The 21,328-nt window shown below is 47.8% G+C and overlaps 1 protein-coding gene across 3 annotated transcripts in view; it reads right to left on the bottom strand.

The window, feature by feature from the left end:
- Positions 1–21,328, bottom strand: part of SLC38A12 (solute carrier family 38 member 12) — a 45,423-nt gene continuing 24,095 nt past the window's right edge. For all 3 annotated transcript variants that reach the window (XM_075518633.1, XM_075518630.1, XM_075518631.1), the window contains exons 9-10: positions 16,453–16,546; positions 1–3,737 (exon numbers count right to left, since the gene is read on the bottom strand). In XM_075518633.1, the coding sequence (XP_075374748.1) occupies positions 2,977–3,737; positions 16,453–16,546 (855 nt within the window). In that variant the 3' untranslated portion in view covers positions 1–2,976. The remainder of the gene's footprint in view (positions 3,738–16,452; positions 16,547–21,328) is intronic.

A 21,328-nucleotide genomic window follows, 5' to 3' on the forward strand; every position in this document is an offset into this window, starting at 1 on the left:
CAGATGTATAATGTGCATTTTATTGTTTTTAATCCCATTTTTTGAAAACTAATTACAGTCAGGACAAGCATCACACGAGAATCTGTAATAATGAACTGTTAGTGTTGATAACAACTGCAAAAAAATAGACTCATTTGTGATGGGCAAGAGGAGGGAGCTCCTGCCCCACACTGAGCTGGGGTCACCCAGCATCCCCCCAGCCAGCGCTGGCTCTGCTGAGCTGTCCCCTTCCCACTTTCTCCAGTAATTTTTAAGGCATGTTTTATATGTCATGTTTTATATGAAAAATGTTCTCTCTGCAGTAGAGCTTCTTTCCGTTAATCACCCCGATTCCTTGGATAGATTTGTTTTGCTGCCATGCAAGGACAGCGGGTGTCTGGGAATGGGTGGTTATTTATTTAAGAAAGCACCCATGGCCCTTGGGGACCAGAGTCCTTCTCAGTAAGGTACCACGGCAAAGGCTGGGGCCAGGATGTGAGCCCTCACCATGTCACTGCAGCCAAAACCTGGATCCAAGCAGCTCTTAGAGGTAAGGTGCCTTAGAAGTCACTGCCACACACTGTGCCAAGGAGAGGTGGTCACCCAGGCCAGGGAAGAGAAGGCACATCTTTGAATGTAAGAGATGGCAGGAGGGGGTGTGCCAGGCTGGGCTCCCTCCCTCCCTCCTCCCACCCCAGGCAAGGCAGGTGGGAGGCTACCTTGTATGAAACAGGGGCAGGAAGGGAGGGAGAGCAAGGGCAGCCCTAAAAGGGGAACAGAGGATGAGAGGAGATGAAATAACAGCGAACAGCCCTGTTCTCTGACTGGCAATGAAATGTGAAGGCAAGAGATTGAAATGGGCACTTGGAGGGATGGAGGCTGAGCCAAGTGCCTCGCAAAGCACGGGCAGCCTAGGGCAGGCAGTGCAGTAGGAAAGGCCTCAGCCCCCTCCATAAACCCACACCTGTGCACTTGTGCAGAGGAACAGCCCCCACAGCCTCTCCAGCTTTCCAAAGGCTCATTTCATCCATCAGCATTAAATTCCTCCCTCAGGCTCTGCCCAGCTCCCAGCTGCCTTGCAAGTGGCTCCCAGCTCAGCTGCCCCATGAATTTGCCCTCCAACCTACCTCTTCCTAAAACGAGACACCAGCACCAGCTACCTGTAAAATAACTTGTTAATCTGGCACTGAAGATGCCACATCAGCTTCCCCCGAGCACTTGGGGATGTTTAAACTCACTAGCAAGGGCTGCCAATGCCTGTTTAGGATCAAGCTGGAGAGGAGGCAAATAGTCTCCCCGGATCCTCTCCAAGCAGCTCAGCAAGGACACAGTAGCGGTGCTCAGGCTCGAGAGGTGCAGGGTTTTGCTTTAAAAGCCATGAAGTATTTTTATACAGCTCCAGGTACTTGCATATTCCCCAAGGAGGAGCACTTCAGGTCATATGGAAACCAGAAAGTCCTACTTGAAAACAGAGCTTGATTAAAAAGAGCTGCAGTTCAAAGCTTGCTTTAGTGAGCGGCGACACTTAATACTGCAGCAAGTGCAGAGGGCAAGAGGATCTAACGTAAGTGACATGCACCTGGCTTTGAACCTGCTTTAATAAGGGGGGGGGTGTTAAAATATTTCAAGTGAAAACTTTTAAAGTTCCTCCTTTTGTTAGGAAAACCCATATGATCTTTGTCCAAGGGTCTCAGAGCACAGGACCCAGTGCTGTTTGTCACCGTGTGGTATTATAGTGACCACCAGTAGCCTCAAAAGCAGAGACTCACCTAGAGCACTGGCTGCCTAAGGTAACAGGCAGCCCAATTCTCAGATAAGCTGAGCAGGACCAGCCCAAAGCCCACCTTAACCCTGTACAGAAAGAGAAGGGGGGGGGAATTCAAGCCCAGTTCCAGCAGGGTTTTAATTTTTGCTCCCCCATAGCACTTGGGTGCTCTGCTCCCGCAGGCAGGCAGGGCTGAGCCAGGGCACTGCCGCTTCCTCCTGGCACCAGCCCATTCCTTTGAGTTAACACCCACCTTGTTTCAAGGCTAATTACCCAGCGCAGGCGGCTGGAAACGCATCAGCGTGCACAGCCAGAACTCTTGCAGGCCTCACGCGTGTCAGGACTGGTTAATTAGCACCTCCCCAGCCCACACGAATCCTGACCACTGGAGTCAGGGTCTGGCTGATTGTACCAGCCCCATGCAAAGGTGAGAAAGGGAGAAGGGCTCTGCCAGCTGAAGCCACTGAGCTGCATGCAGGAGCAGAGGGAAGCAAGGCTGCAGTTTCCCTTCCAGGGGCAAAAAGCTGTATCCCTGCATGCGCAGGGGCGTTGCTCTGTCTGTCTGGGGCTCCACAGCACAGGAGAACAGGATGAGAAGTGTGAATGTGAACTCCTGGGCTGGAGAAATCCAGCTCTAAGCACAAGATCCCAGATCCCAGGCAATCCATGGTGCACAAACAGGTTAATGCCTCTAGAAAAAGAAAATGTAACAGAGCACAAAATTATTTTCTTCTGAATTAGGTCTGCTCCCACCCTAATTTCTTCCCTCAGCTGGCACAGGAGATTGGTCTGAAGGGGTCTCAGCAGAAAGAAGAGACTCAGTTCTCCCAGACTCCTGACAGATTCTGCACAGCACATCCCTGCTTTTGGGAGAAGGGACTTTTAGCCGATTGGCGTAGTGAGCAGCCAAGGCTGTCTGCTCTCCTGTGTGCTGAGACCTGCAGCACACAGAGAGCCACTGTAGGGACGGAGAAAGTGATGCTCCAACAGAGCTGAAGGCAGAAATGGCTGGACACTGGTTAATCGTGCAGGCTGCCAAGGGCTCAGCCCCAGGGCTTTGTATAGCGGGTCTGAGAACCAGGATTGTAACAAGGCTGAGTCCACTCCATCCACACCCAAAATGGGGTCTAACTTGTGCCACTTCTGCCTCTCCCCCACTCCACAGTCCCAGAGGGGGAGCTGAAATGCTGAAGTCTCTGGAGCCCAGGAGGGAGCATGCCGCTACCCCCACATCAGAGTTTTGACTCACTCAGGACAATGTTTGCAGTCACAAACACAAAGCAAGAAAAGCCCCATATGAGCACGAACACAATCCAGAAGGTGTGCCGGAAAGGGGAGAGGTGCTTGTTAACTGTCCCGCTGCCGAAGACCAGCTGAGTGTCCTTCCGACTGCAGTACGCAAGAAAAGCCGGAATGAGATACTGGATCCCGTTCCCAGCATAGGCTCCTGTGATGCCCACCAAGGACTCCAGATCGTGGGTGCAGAAAGCCACCAGCACTGGGGGAATCAGCGTGATGGCAGGAAAGACAATCCTATCCACCACCCATGGGTAGGTCCCCCCTTCTCTGTGGAAAAGGGTCTTCCAGTTGTTGCGCAGGGTCACTGCAATGATGGGGAAGTTGGTGCTGATGGTGAAGACAGGGAACAGGCCCAGGAAGTAACGAATGAAGGCAACGTTGATGATCTTGCAGTTGGTGAAGTTGAGTGTGTACATGTCCATGAGGGTGTCGTTGCGGAAGCAGTAAATGGCAGTGAAGGACAGGAGGCTGTAGAAAGCCAGGATCAGGATGTAATCGAGCAGCACGAGCTTGTTGACATGCTTCTTCTTGGAGATGGGCGTGATGAGGGATGGCAGGGAGTGCTGGCACATGAAGGAGTAGACGCACACCCCAAAGAGATTGCGGATGCCTGACAGCTGGGCCATGGACGGGTGACCTTCAGCTTGGCCTCTGCTGATGCGGATGAGGGCCAGAATAATCATGAGGATGAAAGCTGGAGAGAGAGAAGGTTTCAGGTCAAGCCCAGGTCTGCACTCCCCACGACCCTCCTCCCATCGGCACTGGCAGTCTTGGCACCAGCTCTCCCTCCTGCTCCACAAGAGCATCTCCTTATCTCTGGAGAAGGTGGTACATCAAAGGCAAGGTGCACAGGAATTAATCACGACTTGCTTTCAGTGCTAGTCAGCAGATAAGGGAGTGGGCTCAGGCCTGCCTTTGGCAGGCATCTCCCTCCAGTCTCCCTCCTGCAGGGACTCACCCTCCCACCCCCCCTAGCAAACGGCTGCTCTGGGCCCTTCAGAAGCGTAACGCTAACACGGCTGGCTGAGCCCATCGCCCTCAAGGGTCTCAGTCCATGGATGCTTCTGCCACGCACCTTGGCTAAATATCACCATTTAGACATGGCTTAGAGATGACTTGAGCTTTGACCTCTAAAGGAAGAAAGGATTAAACCTGGCTGCAGTCAACCCCAGTAATATTCCTACACATTTGCAACTGGACTGATGTTTCCAAGACCTCACCTATGTACACAGGCAGATGCATGGGAGCAGCAGCTACTTCCAAGCTTTCCTGTCCCTGTGATCTGTCAAGCACGATAGAGCAAGAACTAGCCAGCCATTTCCCGGGCAGGAGGAACAGGCTGTCTGTAGTTAATCCCAGGGTGGAGAAGCCAGTCTGGAAGGGACTAAAGCAGCACCGAAAGACTGCTATTAAAATTCATCACTTCTAGGCACAAAGTCTGCTCGTCTACCCTTCACTTATGTCAGGGAAAAGCCTAACAACATTTTACAAAGCTTATCACAAAAAGCAACCTGCTAGGGACAAAAATGAATTGAGGAGATTGGGCTAATGCCCTTATTTACTCCAGTGGTGGAAATTTGAGCCAGAAGCAGTTACTGCTAGACTGTTATTCCTAGCATGGCACATAAAACCAGCAGAAAACTAATTCTGGTGTCACAGAAATCACATCAACCTGGGAAAGACGATCATCAGCTGCTGGAGTTAACAAGGAACAGGGGAAAAAAACCTGCCTGGCAGGGCAGCAAGCAGCAAGATTTACAGTCTGGTGCTGGCAATGGATGGGCCACTGTGGCTTGCACAGAGCTGTCTCCTGCACTGGTTTGAGGCATCGGAGCAGAGCCGTGAATTATCAGGTAATGAAAAAAATAACAAAGTGCTGACACTACTACTATGGACACCTTTGAATGTCATAAATATAAATACAGAGGAATTAAACAGAGCAGAGCACAGTCCTGCAGCCAAGCCCATAGGAGGCTGGCCACCGGCACTGCGAGCCTGGCAGGCTCACGGTGGGGTGACAAGGACACTGGCTTGCTCTGTGCCCAGTACTGCTCTGCCTGACACAGGCGGCTGGAGATGGGAAACCCTGGCAGGGACGGGACCAGAAGGGATAGTTACAGACCAGTTAGTGAACGCTGCCTCTTTTGTTCCCAGCGAGGCTGGATTAACCTTAACTGAACATTGCCTCCCGCGCACCCCCAGCACTCTCCAAAACCCAGTTTCTCCTCTCACAGCAGTCCTCCTTTTCCTCCTGCGGCAAACACCAGCTTCATGCTGAGCTCTTACCAAGCCACGCGCTGCATTTCATCTTGTGCTGCCTCAGGAAACCTCTCGTTTCCCAATGACAGGGCAAGTCTAACAGCTCTCCATGAACACTGGACTGATGACAGCAGATCCATTCCTTCACGGCACCACAACGGCCAGGACACTTTGGGAGTGCTGGGCTCTGTTTACTTACCCAAGAGCAGTCACAGAGGGCTATGGAAAGCAAGAGCTCATTGCTCTGGGGGTGTGCAATTCCCCTTGCCTTCACTCAAGCCAGCAAGCGAGGGGTTCTGTGAACACAGGTACAGTTGTTGTGCCTCCCCCATTGCTCCCCAGAGGGGAGACGCTTGCCAGCCATATCTGCTAGAGCAAGATAGCCTGAGAGAGATGTGTTCCAGGTGATGTGACATCGGCTGCGCTCCCCAGGCTTGCATGGGCTACCAGGAAGATGAGAAGGTGCCCAGAGCAACAAGACAAACCAGGTTAGGCAGCTCTGGAAATATGCTGAGACCACTCCTTTCCCTCTCACTTGGGAGAGGTGGTTGGCCTCTGTGGCCCAATCCTGAGCAGTTCCTGTATCCAGACTAGGTGTAACCACAGAAGTCTCACACCTCTTCCCCTACCCATGAGACCGTAAATCCCTATCTGCTCTACTCAGCAGAGTGAAGAGTGAACTACTTCCATCCCCCAACCCACTCTTGCCATTGGCTCAAAACCCCGCTTTCTGCACCAGCGCTAACAGGACCAGTTCAGGGGAAGCCCCAGGCTTGCACCCCATCCTCAGAGCATCTCTTCAGTTAGAGACCCACAGGCTCTCCTCTGCCCCAGCACATGTTTTTCTGGTAGGGAGCACTGAAGGATCAGGTTTCCAGTGGATTCCCTAAGTGATGAATAGAAGTCTACGGCTTAAGAAGGCAGAATTCGTGACACCTTTGTTTTTCCTTAAATACTTCTTTCAGAAATTAAACCTATTAAAAGCTAAAGTTACAAGGACTGACAATCCAATACCAAGTTCTAAACTGGTACTGTTTCCAACAACGCAAGTTGTGCTCTCCCTGCCGTAGCACTGGTGCTCTGCAGATGCATGATCCTTGAGAGGTGGTGCTGAGTAAACTGGAAGCCTCCCCTACGGAGTTCTGGCCCCAGAGAAAACAACAGCAGTCCTACCCCAGCGGCTGGGTTTTCTCTCACTCCCCCCGGCAGAAGAGTTTCTCACTCCTGGAACTGGAGAGTTAAAACATTTGCATGCCAGATTTATCTGCCTGTCCCTGGGAGGAGGCAAGCACAAAACTGAGACTCTGAAACCTAGTTATGTTGGATGATAAATCAAGATGAAAAGAAGATGACAGACTCTGACTGACAGGCAGCTTTGAGCAGACAAGAGGCAGCACAGGATCCTCAGGCACACGCAAAACTCCTGCTCGCATCCTCCTCTACCTGGGACAGCAGGCTGAAGGCAGAGTCACACTACACTATTTCAAGTCACCTACAGTTGCCACATGAACTGTCCAACAGTGTTCCTTCACCACAAGGACCCTGGCGAAGCCAGACATGGGTTCATAAAAAAAGCCTCGATCTGTGATCTGTTCCTCTATACACAGGACAGAGGGTATAAGCAACATGCTCCAGGGATGAAATACCTTCAGATACCATGACCAAAAGCACCCAGAATCACAAAGCGACGCAGACAGTGATGCTACCATGGATTGTTAGTAGGTTACATGAAAACTTTATTTTAAACCTTGTTTTAGACAAGTGCTTAAAAAGCAATCAAGGGTTCTGCTTGTCCTGATTTTTTCAACGGTGTCAGACCACTCCAAACACACACACCACAGAGAGGCTTTGCAGTCAACAAGGCACAGAGGACACTTCTACTTGTCTCATTTCTCTCCTCTAGAGGTTTGACATCCTTCAGTAAAAAGGATGCTAAGCGAGACTGTGGGGAAAAATAAAGAGGGGGTATGCCATAAAGGAAAAGTTGTGATGAATCTCATCACCACTGTCCAACTGCTTCCCCTACAGACCCCTCATCTCACTCTTTGAGGAGCAAACACTGGCTCTTCTCAGACAAAGCAGACCTTGCAGACAGCTACTGCTGCCTGTCCTGCTCAACTCAGATGTTGATTCAGAGATAGAGCAGCTCTGCTATGGTTCTTGCAGGTGGAAGAAGAATGAATACGGATGAGCACACATCCCAATAAGAGCACTTTGGGGAAAATATGGGAATCTGGGGATATTAAAAACTACATTTTTGTGAGCTTTGATAGAAGCATAACAGAGCTGCAGAGAAGCAGTGAAAATAATTTAGCCATTCTAAGTTTAAGGATTGTTTTGCAGAGTCAGAGCAAACACCTTCGTAAATGAAAAATGCTGTCTTTGTACATGAGCTTCGCCTCTGCAGAAAGGCTATTGGGGGGGGGGGGGGGGGGGGGCAGGGGAGAAGTCCAAGGCTGAAACATGTTTTTTTCCCCCCATCATGGTAGGTTCCTGGAAGAGGAACTGATGCTCAGAATGAGTTTCTGGCTTAACCCTTCCTTATATCCCTGGCAAGACACTAAGTTTTTGAGATGTTTCACCTGGTGCCCCACATCTGTCTCTCTATTGGCATGTGGAAAATAATGGAGAAGATCCTGAACTGAGCCACGCTGGGAAACAGGGAGGAGAGAGATGCTCTGTCACGTAATTCAGAAAGAGGTGGCTTGGCAAGGGGGAAGCAAGCTCAGAAGTGAGGGTTTACAGAACCGTGACGTTGGATAACGTCTCTGTGATCCCAGGAAGGAGGGCCAGAGACAGATGTTGCCTTCCAGGTTCAACAGTGAGCTTTGACCTTCAAAGCATTGGTCCCAGTTAAAACAAGGATGGTTCTACTGGCTCTAGAAAGCATGGGGGCAGAGAGCCACAAACCAGGGAGAAGTAAAAGATTCACTGGGGTGGGGGGGACCAAACATAAAACAGAACAAAGGTTACCTGTATGTTAAGAGTCAGAAAGGTAAAGACGGAGGAAGAATGATCTTGCGCACCCATTCACCACAGCTCGAGTCACATCTTCTCCAACTCTGTCCCTACTCTCATTCCTCCTTCCACAAGGAAAGCCTGTCGAGAACATGACCGCACCTGCCGGCCATCCCTTCCAGGGGTCCAGAGGGGCAGTGGCGTGCAGCCACACCACCCCGCTACCAGCGGAGCAGCCCACGCCTGGCTGCTCCCCTACCCCCACCCACAGCCATTTGTTTAAGCAGGCGCCGCGTTGCGCTGCTGACACGTTTGCGGCAGGGCCATCCGTCACCGCCGGCTGACGGTGTGACAGAGCTTTCTTGTCGAAGCGGAGAATCAATATGCCAGGAAATAATGATAATGAATCACCCTTTCACGACACATGCCACTTGCTTCCCTTTTCATACATTAGGTGGCATGATGGATTCCAAGACGAGGATGTTTTCATGAGCTTCCTGAGCCCATTCTCTTTGGAAGGAGGAAGATCTCTCCCCACCTTAACCTTGATCCTGATCCTCCATCAAGCCAAAACACAGCAGACCACTCAAAGAGGAACAGATCTCATTCAGTTTAATGTTAGGCAGCTCTTTCAGGAAAGAGGGTGTAAAAGCAAGAGCATCTGCTCTGTACATACTGAACAGCGCAACATCATGTCAAGACAGTCCTACCTTCCACATCCCTAGCCAACACTTGTGTTGTCTACTTCACTACTGATGTCTTTCTAGGATGCTGGTGCCCCCCCTCAGAGCCAGCTGCCTTCCATCAGTGTTTTGGGCAAGTTTAAGAGCCCACTGTAACTCTGGAACTGCCAGGCATTATGGATGCTGTAGCATTTCGGTTGGACTCGATGATCTTAAAGGTCTTTTCCAACCTATACGATTCTGTGATTTGAAGTATTAAAGCACAGTGGGAGTTCACCATGCTGGCAGAACAAAGTATCTGAAATTAAGACACTGATTCTTAAATTGAAAACTCATTTACCCAGTTTCTCCTGCAGAAGCTATATCCTGTCACTTGTTCATGATCTCCAGCTCTCTGTAAACGCCAGAGCAGCAACTGATAAATTTCTCCATCCTTCAGAAGAGGTTTCTGTATGAAATGACAGTAAAGAGGTAACATGAAAACCAGGTTTGCTCCATCAGATGTGGTAGCTGGAGTAGTTAAGGATCAGATTTGGCAATGGCAGAGCCTAAAACACCGTCTCTACGAAGATGAAGGATTTATGAGTGCAGAGACTGTGGGGAAGCAAGATGGATATGTTCACAGAAGACAGCAGTTCTCTGGAGAGAGATGTCAGTAGGAGAAGAGGAGGGAAATTACTTCCCAGAAGAAAGGTATGAGCAAAAGTTGTGGGACATCACAGTGGCTCCTTTGCCTAATGGACAGTAGGGACTTGCAGGGACAGTGCTACCCTCCCTGTCCCAAAGCCTACGGCAGGGTCTACATGGCAGGGGACTGTCGCTCATATAGCAGGGGAAGCATAGCCACACGCTGGGCACATTAAGATCACGGAAGCGTGATGCAGCTTACCAGGAAGGCAAGAAAAAGCCTCTCTGGCACCTTCCCTCCCTCTGCCATGTCACCCACTCTGCCAGGTTTAGCTAGCTCTCCTGCTGCAACCATCTCAGACACTACTGCTGCCCTGGCCTTAGGCTAGGCAGAGCCCATCTTGTTCACAAAGGGAAACTTTTTAATAAAGTACCACCAGGACTTTTTTGTTGTCAAAAGCAGTTCAGCAGGGCTTCTCTGCTGTAAAGGCATGATTTCCCTGCTTTTCTTCATCATCTGGGGCACGGTTTGCTACTCGATAACCAAAATTTACAAGCAGCCTCCCCTACCATGGTAACAACTCCTGCTGTGAAACTGGTGGAGCTGGCCCCTCTTGGCCCACATCAGCTGGTCTCCACAGACATCTGCACACCAGTAACAGTTCACAGGGAGAAAAACGGCTCTGCACTCTAGTGTTTATCACGGATGCTTTATCTCAACATATGGGAAGGAAAGAGCAGCCAGCGAGGCTTGTTTGCTTCTGGTGGAAAATTACCCGTGTAGTTTATTGTCCTCTCTCCTCCGGTCACCTTTGGCAGAAGCAGCATAAAGCCTCTGCAACCAGGACTCGGCTCTGCGCTCTGCTGTTGACTTGGTCTATTAGCTTTGACAGTCATTTCTCTCTCCATGTGAGAATTTACTCTTCTGTGAGAAGGGAGTAACACACACTTTGGTGTCACCATGAACCTCAGCTAGAACTGTGCATGCTTTGGAAAGTGCTGGGTGCAAAGCGCCCATGTCCCATGAAATCCAGGTGCTCTGCAGCCCTAGCCACACCTTCCCCATCCTGCTTTGGGCCCTAGCCAGCAAAGTTTTTATCTTGTTCCAACAACGCACACTCTGAACAGAGAGCAGCTTTGCATGCCACACACTCACTCTGAAAACCTGTGTGGGCACTATCATCTGGACCCTTTTGCAGGGCTGAATGTGTCCTTACATTTTCAGCTCTCCTTCTCCAGCTCTCAGACCCATCAGTTTGTCTCTTGCTGCCTGGATAAAGCGCTCTTTTCAGGAATGTCAGCTCCTCAGGCAGGATCTCAGTGGTGCCGTCCAGCACCGCATGTCACTCTCCATCTGCATCTGAAGCTAACAAGGCTCTTTCACTCACACAGGCACTGCTTCACCCCACTGCCCCCCACAAACAGCACTGAAATGAGCTCCTCAGCCGACAACTCTGAAAGTAGGCATGACAGAAGCACAGCCTTTTAACTAACTCTTCATAAATATATTCACTTCTCTTAGTGAATTATTTACCCTGGGCTCTGGCAGCAGCTTCCTCTGCTCCAAAAGGGATGCAAGAACATGAAGTAACTTCGTTGAAGAAGCTTGTCAGAATGAACATGCAACAGTGTCCTGATTTACAGTCCAATTCCCTCTTCCTTGCCATTCCTGTATGCCCTGCTCTGTGAAAGGAAAGGGGCAGAGATTGAACTGGTCCCTCCTTAAGGTGTTTGCAGAAAGCTCTGTTTTTGATGCAGAAAAGAGGCCACCTTGAGGACTGTGGACACTGGCAGACTAATCTCTCTGCAGGAGACTGGAAACACAGGACTTCAGATAATTGTCACCCCCTCCTATAATTCTCAGTCGCTGCAGCTGAAAGAACGTAGCAGAGTGACTCCGGGTTTCTGCACGGAATCAACTCCAGCATGGCTGGTTAAGCCTGCTAAGGATGGCAGCGACAGTTACTACAGCAGCTGAAACCTGCTCACTAAGTGAGATGGTCTGAGACCAGTTCTCTGCAGAGAAGTGCTCAGGAGTCCTGTAAAGAGCAGGATTCTGGTGAAAGAAGCAGAAGTATCAGAGAAATGAACAGATAAGGAAAGTCAGCCTCACCAGCATGCTTTGGAGAGCCCTTTCCTAGTTTCTTGCCTAGGAGCCTTCTACCAAGTACCCTGGAAGGGGACAGGATAGGGGGACAGGACAGGAGGGAATGGGGGAGAAGGAGAAAAAAAGGGGGGGCTTAACACACATTTCCTGGCTATTCTTGTCCTTTTTCCCCTCCATCTTACTGGCCAGGGGAAAGAGCTAGGGGAGAGATTTTATTTCTGGGCAAATAATTGTGAGATCATAATTTGGGCAGGGCTGGAAGTGATCTGCCTCAAGGGCTGCAGTTACTTGAATGGATGTGGTATGATCTGACAGTGCTACAGGGAGAGAGAACTGAGCCTGCAGCAACCAAACCTAGAAGTTTATTCCTCTATAAAGTGTCTCTTTATTAAAATACAATACTTTCTAATAACTACAATACAGCATCAAGAACAGCACATAGAGCAAATGTCCCACATGGGAGCTGTCTGGGAACATTGGCCAGAGACTCTTCAATAACAGCAGCGATAATCATGCTACCAATGTCTTTAAAGCCAAAAGTCCTCACCTATAGAGCTGGGCATCTCAGGCTGTAACAGGCTGCAATTAACTGGGTTATCCACTTAATACAAAATAGCCCAATGTTTGCTGCTGAGCTCCAACAAGTCCTGTCCTTTTGTTATCTTTCCTAAACCATATCCTTTCCCATGACGCTGCTAGATACTTGTTATCCAATATTATCCAATAATAAAGAGGTACGGCTGTGCCCCAGCGAGCTGTGTCCCCTCTGCTTTGAGAGGTGCATCAGACTTGTCTGGCTTAGTCCCTTTTGCTGCGCCGTGCCATCCAGCAGCTCACCCCTAACACCACCCACTTGATCAGGATTGAAGAAAGGAAGGGGAAAAAAACCAGCGAGATATTCAAGTCTCTTTAGGGAGCAATCCATCACCACCACAGATTTAAACCTGCCAGGAAAAGAGCCTGAAGCCCAAACATCAGAATTGAAACTACCAACAGCTCTAATTTATTGATGGCTTAGTTGGTTTAGTCTTCTGCAGGAGACGCCCTGTTCCAAGAACCTTGTAAGAGACCTGGAAGCAGGCTCCAAAACTGGTAAAGGACCTGGGCTAATAACAGCTCCACACTTGCAAGGCTGAGATGGAAGGGAGCTGAAAGGAAGGAAGGAGTTGCAGTTTGAGGAAGGAACCCTCCCTACCCCAAGGGGACAATTCATACTTACCTGGTCAACCAGCCGGGGTCCTGTCTCTGCTCTTAGTATCCTTGCTCAAGAGCTGGGCAAGCCAGCAAAGTTTTACCCCTAACTCAAATCAAGGCTTCACTTTAAGCACCATTACCAAGGTTTAGGACAAGTGATTTTTCCCAACTAGCCCTTTCTCCAGGGAAGCACAGATGACAGGCTCCCTGTGGCACCCCTTAGGGTGCCTGTGTCTCCCAAGACAGTTTGGGCACGAGTAGGACAGGGCTGACAAAGCAGCCTGAGGGGCTTTTACAGTTGGGAAAGGCATGAGAGCTTGTGTAGGCAAACCCTTACACACCCGCCAGCTCTGTGAGAAGAGAGATCTCTAAGCATGGATAAGGCCAGCAGTTCAAGCACTGACTGCTGCACTGAATTTAACCATTGGCACTCACCCACACAAGGTGGCAATCAGTTTTGCAGCCAAGTATGTAAGCCGTTACTCTTCAGAAGACTGCCAACAGCTCGATGGCTCTGGAAGCCCCCTCTCTGCCATCAGCCCCACTCCACCTGGAGAAGCAGATCCACTCTCTGTGCTCCTATCAGTCCTGACAGGGAAACGCCTCACCATGCCAGCCTTGTTTCCAGATGAGCTCTCCATGTTCAGCAGGCCCAGACAACGAGAGTCCATCTGTCTGGGCTCTCTAGCAGTACGGCACTTGGGCTTGCAAGCTCCTCCTTCAACTTTCTCCTTTTAGAGACTTCAGAGGTGCCTGTCCTGGCTAGTCCCTTACCCTGGGAGGAAAAACACAGCCAGATGAAGGGCTGATCCCTGCCACATCCCCATATTCTTCAAATTGGCCCATTTTTAAGTTCCAGTTCAGGTTCCGGTGTTTAAGACTGCATTTTTCAGAGGCAGAATGAAATTTTTCTTGTCCATGAGCTGTGGAAGGAGACCGCTGTAGGCTTTGTTAGCTGACGTGCTGCTTGCGATGAGCACAAGGCTCTGGAAAGAGGCTAGTGACATTTGATTATCACTTAGATCAGGAGAAAGAGGGAAAACAACTTTCAAAGGCAAGGCTGACACTATTACAAACACCAGCAGAAATGACCTTCACACACAGCTAGCTCTCCCTGCTGCCAAGAACTATCCTCTCAGCCGCTGTCATCTGAATTGCCAGTACACCTGGGGCAGCGCAGCCTTACATCAGCCACTGCTGCTCCAAAATCCAGGGGCTTTTCACCAGGCTGAGGAAAAGAGTGTACAGTGGGTCCTGCAGTACGTGCACTGCAAAGCCTGTACTGGCCTCCCAGCTCAAATAGGCTTGATTTTTTCAAATCACAATGCAAAGCATGGGTTAGCTTCCCGTCCACACCAGGCCAGTGAGCAGAGTTAAGCTGAATAAGCCACTGTCCGTGTGGGAAGATTTTACCCGTGAAAAAAAACAGGTCGGCTAGCAGCTCCAGTGTTCAGCTCTGCCAGTCAGAGTGCTTGGCAGAAGGGGAACCACCTTCAGCACCATGTGGCTAAAACCAACTAAAGGAAGATGAAGAAAAAGCACAGATTATAGCAGGACAGGAGTCCACATCTGGCCATTGGCATTCAGGCAGGACAAGTTCAGGAGACCACAAAACACCAGCCAAGACCATTCTTTAGGATCTAAGCTCTCTAAGCACCAACAAAAGACCAACCCATGTTTAACTCACAGCCCTGCTTTTGGAGGAGGGGACAGCAGTGATGTGAGGACATGGGAGAAGCCAGCTTGATAAATCTAAACAGTATGGGATCCATCCTTATCCTGGAATCTGCAGCAAGAGCTCTTCTCTGTTCCCTGCATCACATGGCTGTTTGATAAATTGTCTTTCCTAATAAACCTATCCCTCATTGTACACATATGGAATCTGTTGCTCTAAGTAGCCACTGAGGTGCTGTCAGGGTCATTAAATATCATTATCTGGGGCAGCTGTTCCCCAGCGTGCTGATGCAGGAATCAATCAGGCTAAAGCATGAGTTTCCCCTACACTTCTCCAAACACTGCCTTTGTCCCTCTCCATCAAGCGATGAAAAAGAGAAGCAGTTCTGCCTTTATACCAAGGTTTAGCAATCCTCATACTGGAAGGAGCCAGCTAAAGGGAAACCAATAGCAGATCAGGCATGTGTCAGGTTGTCACAGAGACAGGATGAGGTCTGACTGATGTCTTTACCAGGAAAGAGGAGGCAGGGTGATTAGAAACAGGCCAGTGAGCTGAGCAGAGATTTTTTTTTTTTTAAAGAGTAATCAAAAAGACAAAAAAACAACTTCCTTTAATACCCCTTAATGAGATAACCTCTTTCTCTGAAGAACATGGGAGCTTTCAAACCTTTCATGCACTCAGACAACAAAAGGGGAAAAAACAGACATTTAGGATTTTCACACCATCCAAGGTCAGGATTCGTTAACTCAAGCTGTTCAGCATCTGAGAGTTGAGGGCTTAAAATCCAACCTCATTTTCCTGGGTGATGACTGCTTAACCCCATCCTAGATGTTCTCTAGAACAGAGGATCTCTATTCCTCCACAGTGACTGCCAGCCACTTCCAAACAGGATCACAAGCCTTTGAACTCACAGAAGAGGGACGATACACAACTGAAGTCAGGTCAAGTGTGTCTGCGTGGTAGGAAATAATCTGAGAATCAGCTTTTCTTTCTATTCCAGGTCAACGACAGGTATAAACAGAGCTAATTCTGTGCTTGAATGGTCTGGACCCATGAGCCAGGACACTGTTAACCTGCAGAAATGCTGCTGTAACACCCTCTCTGTTAGCCCTGAATATCTGTTACTCTGTCTAGGTTACACAAAACAAGACAAACCTCAACATAAGCATCCATAACACACACTCCCCCCTCAGCCTTTAAGGTCATGTACACATACAAGCCAGATGTGAGGCAGCTGCATCTTTGGATGATAAAGGCACTGCAAAAAAAATAAGTAGTGAAGTCTTATTTTCCTTAAGGGAATTATCTGTCTTCCCAGAAGTTCTTGGCAGTAAGATTTTGGAGAGAACTCACAGGAGCGGGGTTTCCCCAAGGACAACACACATTGGTTTGGGGGTTTCCAATGCAGCACATCCTATGCTAAAGCAAGGCCCAGGGGAAAAAAAAAAAAAATGCAAACAGATGATAAAACCAAGGGCGGAAAGTCTGACAGAAGTGCCTTTTGTTCTCAGATCAAAACAAAGATTGTTCAAAGTCTGTTGTACACATGCTGAATGAGAAACTTACTGCTGAACAGCAACTGGTGGGTATCATGGTTATCCCCCACACAGGAGACTTTTCCAAATCCCTTCTGCCTCTCACACAAACCAGATTAAGACTTCATCTACCAGCTCATGTCTGGGAACAGTTTGTTTTGTTTTAATCAGAAATTTCATCCTAGAACAAAAATCCTTTTCCTCAGATTTATCAGGCCTCGACAATCCTCCTCAAAGACATTGTTTTGACAAACACTTGCTTCTGAACAAGAATATTTCGGGGAAGGGGGCAGGGGGGGAAGCAAGCATCGGTAGCATTACTTAGGTTCCATCTATGGTAAGGAGGTGGCCAAGACTCTGCCAAGACTCACCTATCCATCTCATGAGGGATGTCATGATTTGAAGATACTTGGTCTTCTGAACATTGAAGAAGGTGAAAGGACCCAGGAGGAGAGTGAATGCTGCCTGGAAGGACAATAAAAACATACATTAGTTTAAAACCCAGAAATTCTGCTAGTACGACAAATTTATCAGTAAAGCAAAGCTTGCCTTGAAAGTTCACCTCCAGACACATCTGTTTGTCATGGAGCTTTCTTTGTTGCTTAATTTTACAGCTAGGTTGGCTGAGACACAGGGGGTCAAGCAAGCTGCTTGGTATCAGAGAACATGCCTTGGGCAGAAGTAGAACACAGGATCCTCTTGGCTCTCAGCCGCTTGCTATCACTGCTACAGCATGCCTTTACTGACACATTTCAGTAAGAGCTCTCAGTGCAGCCTTATGGAACATTAAATATTAAACTGTGCCCTCTTTGTCCGGGTACATGCTCAGTTTAGGTCTGGATAGCAATAGCCATGACCAGTCTGCTCGCATTAACATTGATGGGGTAGCTTCAGGGTGTCCCAGGCTGAACAGCAATGGAGCCAGGTCTGCCCGGAACATTTTTTTCCCCACGCTTTGAGTTGCTTGTTTTACAGCAGGAAGCTTATAGTGTAAGAGTTAAGCTCTTGACTTGGAAGCTGAAAACCTGTGCAAAGGGGGGGGGGGAATCAAAGAGATACTCATAAGAATGAACTTTATTCAGTGTGGAAATTAAAGACATTGTCAATGAGGAGAGATCTTTCTTCACTGCCCTCTTAGCTATATATTGAGACACACTGAGTGGCACTCAGAGCCCTACCTACTCCAGACAGAAAAAAGGAAAGGCTTTACTGCAGGAAGACAACAAACCTTGATCAAGGTCTGAACGTGAACTGAGAGAAGCTACTTGTGACAGGGAGACAAAATGGGTGTTACAGAAGACAGCCCTGCCCATGATCCATGGGATGGCATGGGCTAGCGATATACTAACAGGTCCAAAAGCTGTAAGCAAGCAGTATCTAGAAAGCCGAAGCATACACGGCACAGATTTATTGAGCATCCCAAAGGGATTTTTAAAGACAAATACTCAGCATTAATATTTACACATTGCTCTTTTCCATGACTTCTTAAAGCAGCTCCGAAAAAAGGTGTCACCAGAAGGGAAGAACTGGGACTCAAAAGGGCAGGCTGTGGAGCCTCAAGGTCTTTGTCAACCCCAACAGAGTCAGTGACAGAAATGAATCCAAGCTATTTTAAGCCTAGTACAACCCCAAGAAACCTTTTTTGAGACGTTTCAGAATATCTGCAAGGCAAATTGGAAACAGCTTGCATCACAAGTATTCTCAGACGACCAAAGTAAACCCAGAAGGGGACCAGAGGAAAGAACCCTTGGTTTCACACGTCGCTTGGTCAAGACATATTCTGACCTGAGGTCATCATTTACACCAAGTCTTGTTTTTAATGCTTGGAAAAAAAAAAGGGGGGGGGTTATAGAAAGCATGCGCAGAATTCAGATTTGTGAAGCAATTGAGGATCCTTGGAGAAAACACTGAAAATCACACAGAATACAACAACACAGGCGTAACTGGCAAGACTAAGAGCTAAACCAGCCTTAATAGTGAAGACACTTTCAGTTTTAACACAGAAGCAAACCAGCCAGTCATAAGTCTTTTTTAATCTTCTCCCTGTTGTTCCTTTCTTGTTCCTTTTCAAGCTTAACTCCATTTTCTTTCCACCCTCTCCTGCCCTCTACAGACTGCCACTCCATCCTAGGATAGTGCACAAACCCCAAAGGACTAAATAAACTTTAGTCTAAAGAGAGATGGAGGCCAAGGACCCAGAGTGAACCAAGTAGACACCAACTCTCTTACTGGAAATTATTCTCAAGTTTTTGACTAACATCTTTCAACCTCCCCTCCCAACACACACACTGCTCATCTCAGTCTCCCTTCAAATCATGTTAATAGCTCATGCATCAGAAAGAGCTGAAACAAAAAGAGATGGACAAAGGATGGTGATAATTAAGGAATAGGTGTCTTCTGCAAATCAGAATGCACCAGAACCAATTGGCAAAACAGCACCTCAAACCATGGCAAGGATTGACACAAAATTGCTGAGCACCAAAGCAGCTGGGTCTGAAACCTAGCTTTGTCTTAAGCACTGAGGAAAGAGCTGCGTTAAGGTAGATTTGGGGTAGATATCAGTTGCTGAAAAGCATCAAAAGCATCATTAGGTGCTGGAAGAACCTGGGTCTCCTCTGTGCTCCCCAACAAGTGCTAATGAAGCATAAAGAATTCCCCTGGATGTTACACTCCACTTTCTGCAGTTACTCTCCAGTGCTCAAGGCATCTTAAACAACTAAATCCATTGAGCGACTCTTTCAACTCTCCCCCTCCTCTATGGGCTTTACTGCTCAACTCATGGGGAAGAGATACAAGTTGTTGTGCCTGAATGGTTGGATTCCCCTGCCATTCTTTAAGATGATCAGCGTCTTCTGTTCTTAACAAGATCCTGGAGCTGGTCCAAAGGAACCAGGTGAGAGATTAATTCAAATCCAATAGAAATGTATTACCTTTTCCACTTGACGCCCATTAGTGAACCAAGATGGATATCCACAGATCAATACAAACGATGCTAAGGCCTGGAATGAGATGAGGTTGCCCTGCTTTGCAGAGATTTGCGCCAACCACTTTTAGGAAGGGAAGCCACAGCGCACACTGGACTGTTCAAGAGGAGAAAGGCCGGGCAGAAGAGGACATTAAACAGCCAGATTAACATCACTTCAGAATGAAATTGTGTACAGCTCCACAGGATTCAGCACAGGTCAGGAAAGAGGGATCAGTTCCTCACCAATAACCAGGACACGAGGGGCAAGGACTCAGTCCCTGGATTAGAGCTAATCTCATCATCAACCCTCAGAAGAGTCCCAAGGCCAGGAAGCCTATTTAAAAACACATCCCCAAAAGGATCAGAAGAGACCATGATGCTTAGAAGGAGGATGTCTACTTTCTCAGCCTCACTGTGCCAGACACCTAAATGCTCTTCCAACCCATTAAGTTAATTAGTTTCGTAACTTCTCCCTAAGGAAAAAGTAAGCCTGAAGACGCACCTCAGACATATACCCAAACTTTCCACCTGACATTCTCCAAGTTCAAGTCTCCCCCAGAGGGATATAATTTACTGTTGGACTTGATCTTAAAGGTATTTTCCAACCTAAATGATTCTGTGATTCCATGATTACATGTACTATTCAAACAATCCAAAACCTACATAGAAAACTGCACCAGTCAGCCCTGCCAGAAATCAAATATGCAGAGCTCCAACACATCAAAAAGCTCTCCCAAGTTTTCCAGTTCACCTCTTGAGCTAGCTGAGATGATTTCTAGGAGTTTATAATTCTCTTCCTAAGCTTCAGCAAATTAACCCAAGGCAGAATGAGCATAGTCTACTTTGAAAAGATTTTTCTACTAGTGAAGTGGTTTCCTATTAGAAACAAGCAGGCGTACACAACTGATTCATTGTTAAACTTAAGCAAGGTAAGGAAATCCTCCCTTTGGCTAAGAAGGAGCATCAGATCTATGAAATGCTGTTTATATTCACAGGATGGCAGAGAAAAACCTTTACTGTGTTTTTGCACAGACTGGCTGTTAAGAGTGGTTCCCTAATTTCTCTCCAAGCTCCTCCATTAAACAGGAAAGGCTAGACAAGTCACCAGGCTTGCTGCGGAGGGTACGTGGAACCCACGCACAGCAAATAAATGCAACAGATGCAAAATTCTTTACTTTTCCCTCCTTTCTCATGCTGAAAAACAGCATGAAGATCCAGCACATTCGTGACTGAAAAAAAAAAAAAAAGTGTTTTTCTTGCTTTTATTGACATTTCTAGTCAGAAAGTTAGAAGCCAGCAAGTGTAGAGGAAAGAATAGCAGCTTGTCACCCTGAATCACACTCTGCCCTGCAGGCTAGTAGGGGCTATGAGCAGCACACCAGCTTACTCAACCCCTGGGAGGGTCTTCAAATTCATTCCTCCCGCCAAGCCAAGCCACAACAGTACCAGCACCAAGATTTGGGAGCTTCTCTTAGCCAGCTACTCAGCTGACACCACTTTCCCAGCCTCTGCACCTGTCAGCTCTTAGTATTTCAAAGTGAAAAGCAGGCAGATCAACTCAAGTCTTCTTGCCACAGGGGAAACTAGCTGAGGCTTACCATTGCCTGGAATATATTTTTATATATATTTATATATTTCTAAAAGTATATTTTATTAAAGCTCTTATGTTAAAACTTGGTTACATAACCTTGTTTATTGGCTTATCTTAAAAAAGCAAAAGTAATATCAAGCATTAATAGGACATCTGGCTGGTTTTATCAGCTTAGTTTCAGCCAAGAGGACCACCAAGAGAGCTCTCAACTGCTAAGTGATGGCCAGCTAATACCAAGAGTCTTTCAGACCATACAAACATGCTTTAAGCCAGTCAGAGGGCTGTATTGACTAAACAGGTTCTTTATTGACCTGAAGGGTCCATATATCACTTTGAACCAGTACAGTTCAATAGCTTTCATCTGCTTCCCAGCATGCTGCTTTTGCAGAAAAAGCCAATACGGCTCAGGAAGCACAATTAGCATCCCAAACATAGCTGATTCATGTATTGGATGCAGTAGTTACAGCATTATGGCTAGTGCCTGCATACATTTGCAAGAGGACCATCTGAAAACCAGCTTCATTCGTAACTGTCATCAGAACTTGCTTGTCTTCATGCTCCACAAACTCATCTGTAAGAATTGCATCTGTCTTTGGTGCTTGCTGAGTAGTGAATTAAAAACAGTAGCTACTGTTTCTTGTTGATTCAGAGCCTGCAAACTTTCAGACAGTTGAGTAGAAGCAGGGTGTTC

This window comes from Mycteria americana, chromosome 16 (assembly GCF_035582795.1).
Source record: "Mycteria americana isolate JAX WOST 10 ecotype Jacksonville Zoo and Gardens chromosome 16, USCA_MyAme_1.0, whole genome shotgun sequence".
In the NCBI taxonomy this organism is placed as follows: Eukaryota; Metazoa; Chordata; class Aves; order Ciconiiformes; family Ciconiidae; genus Mycteria; species Mycteria americana.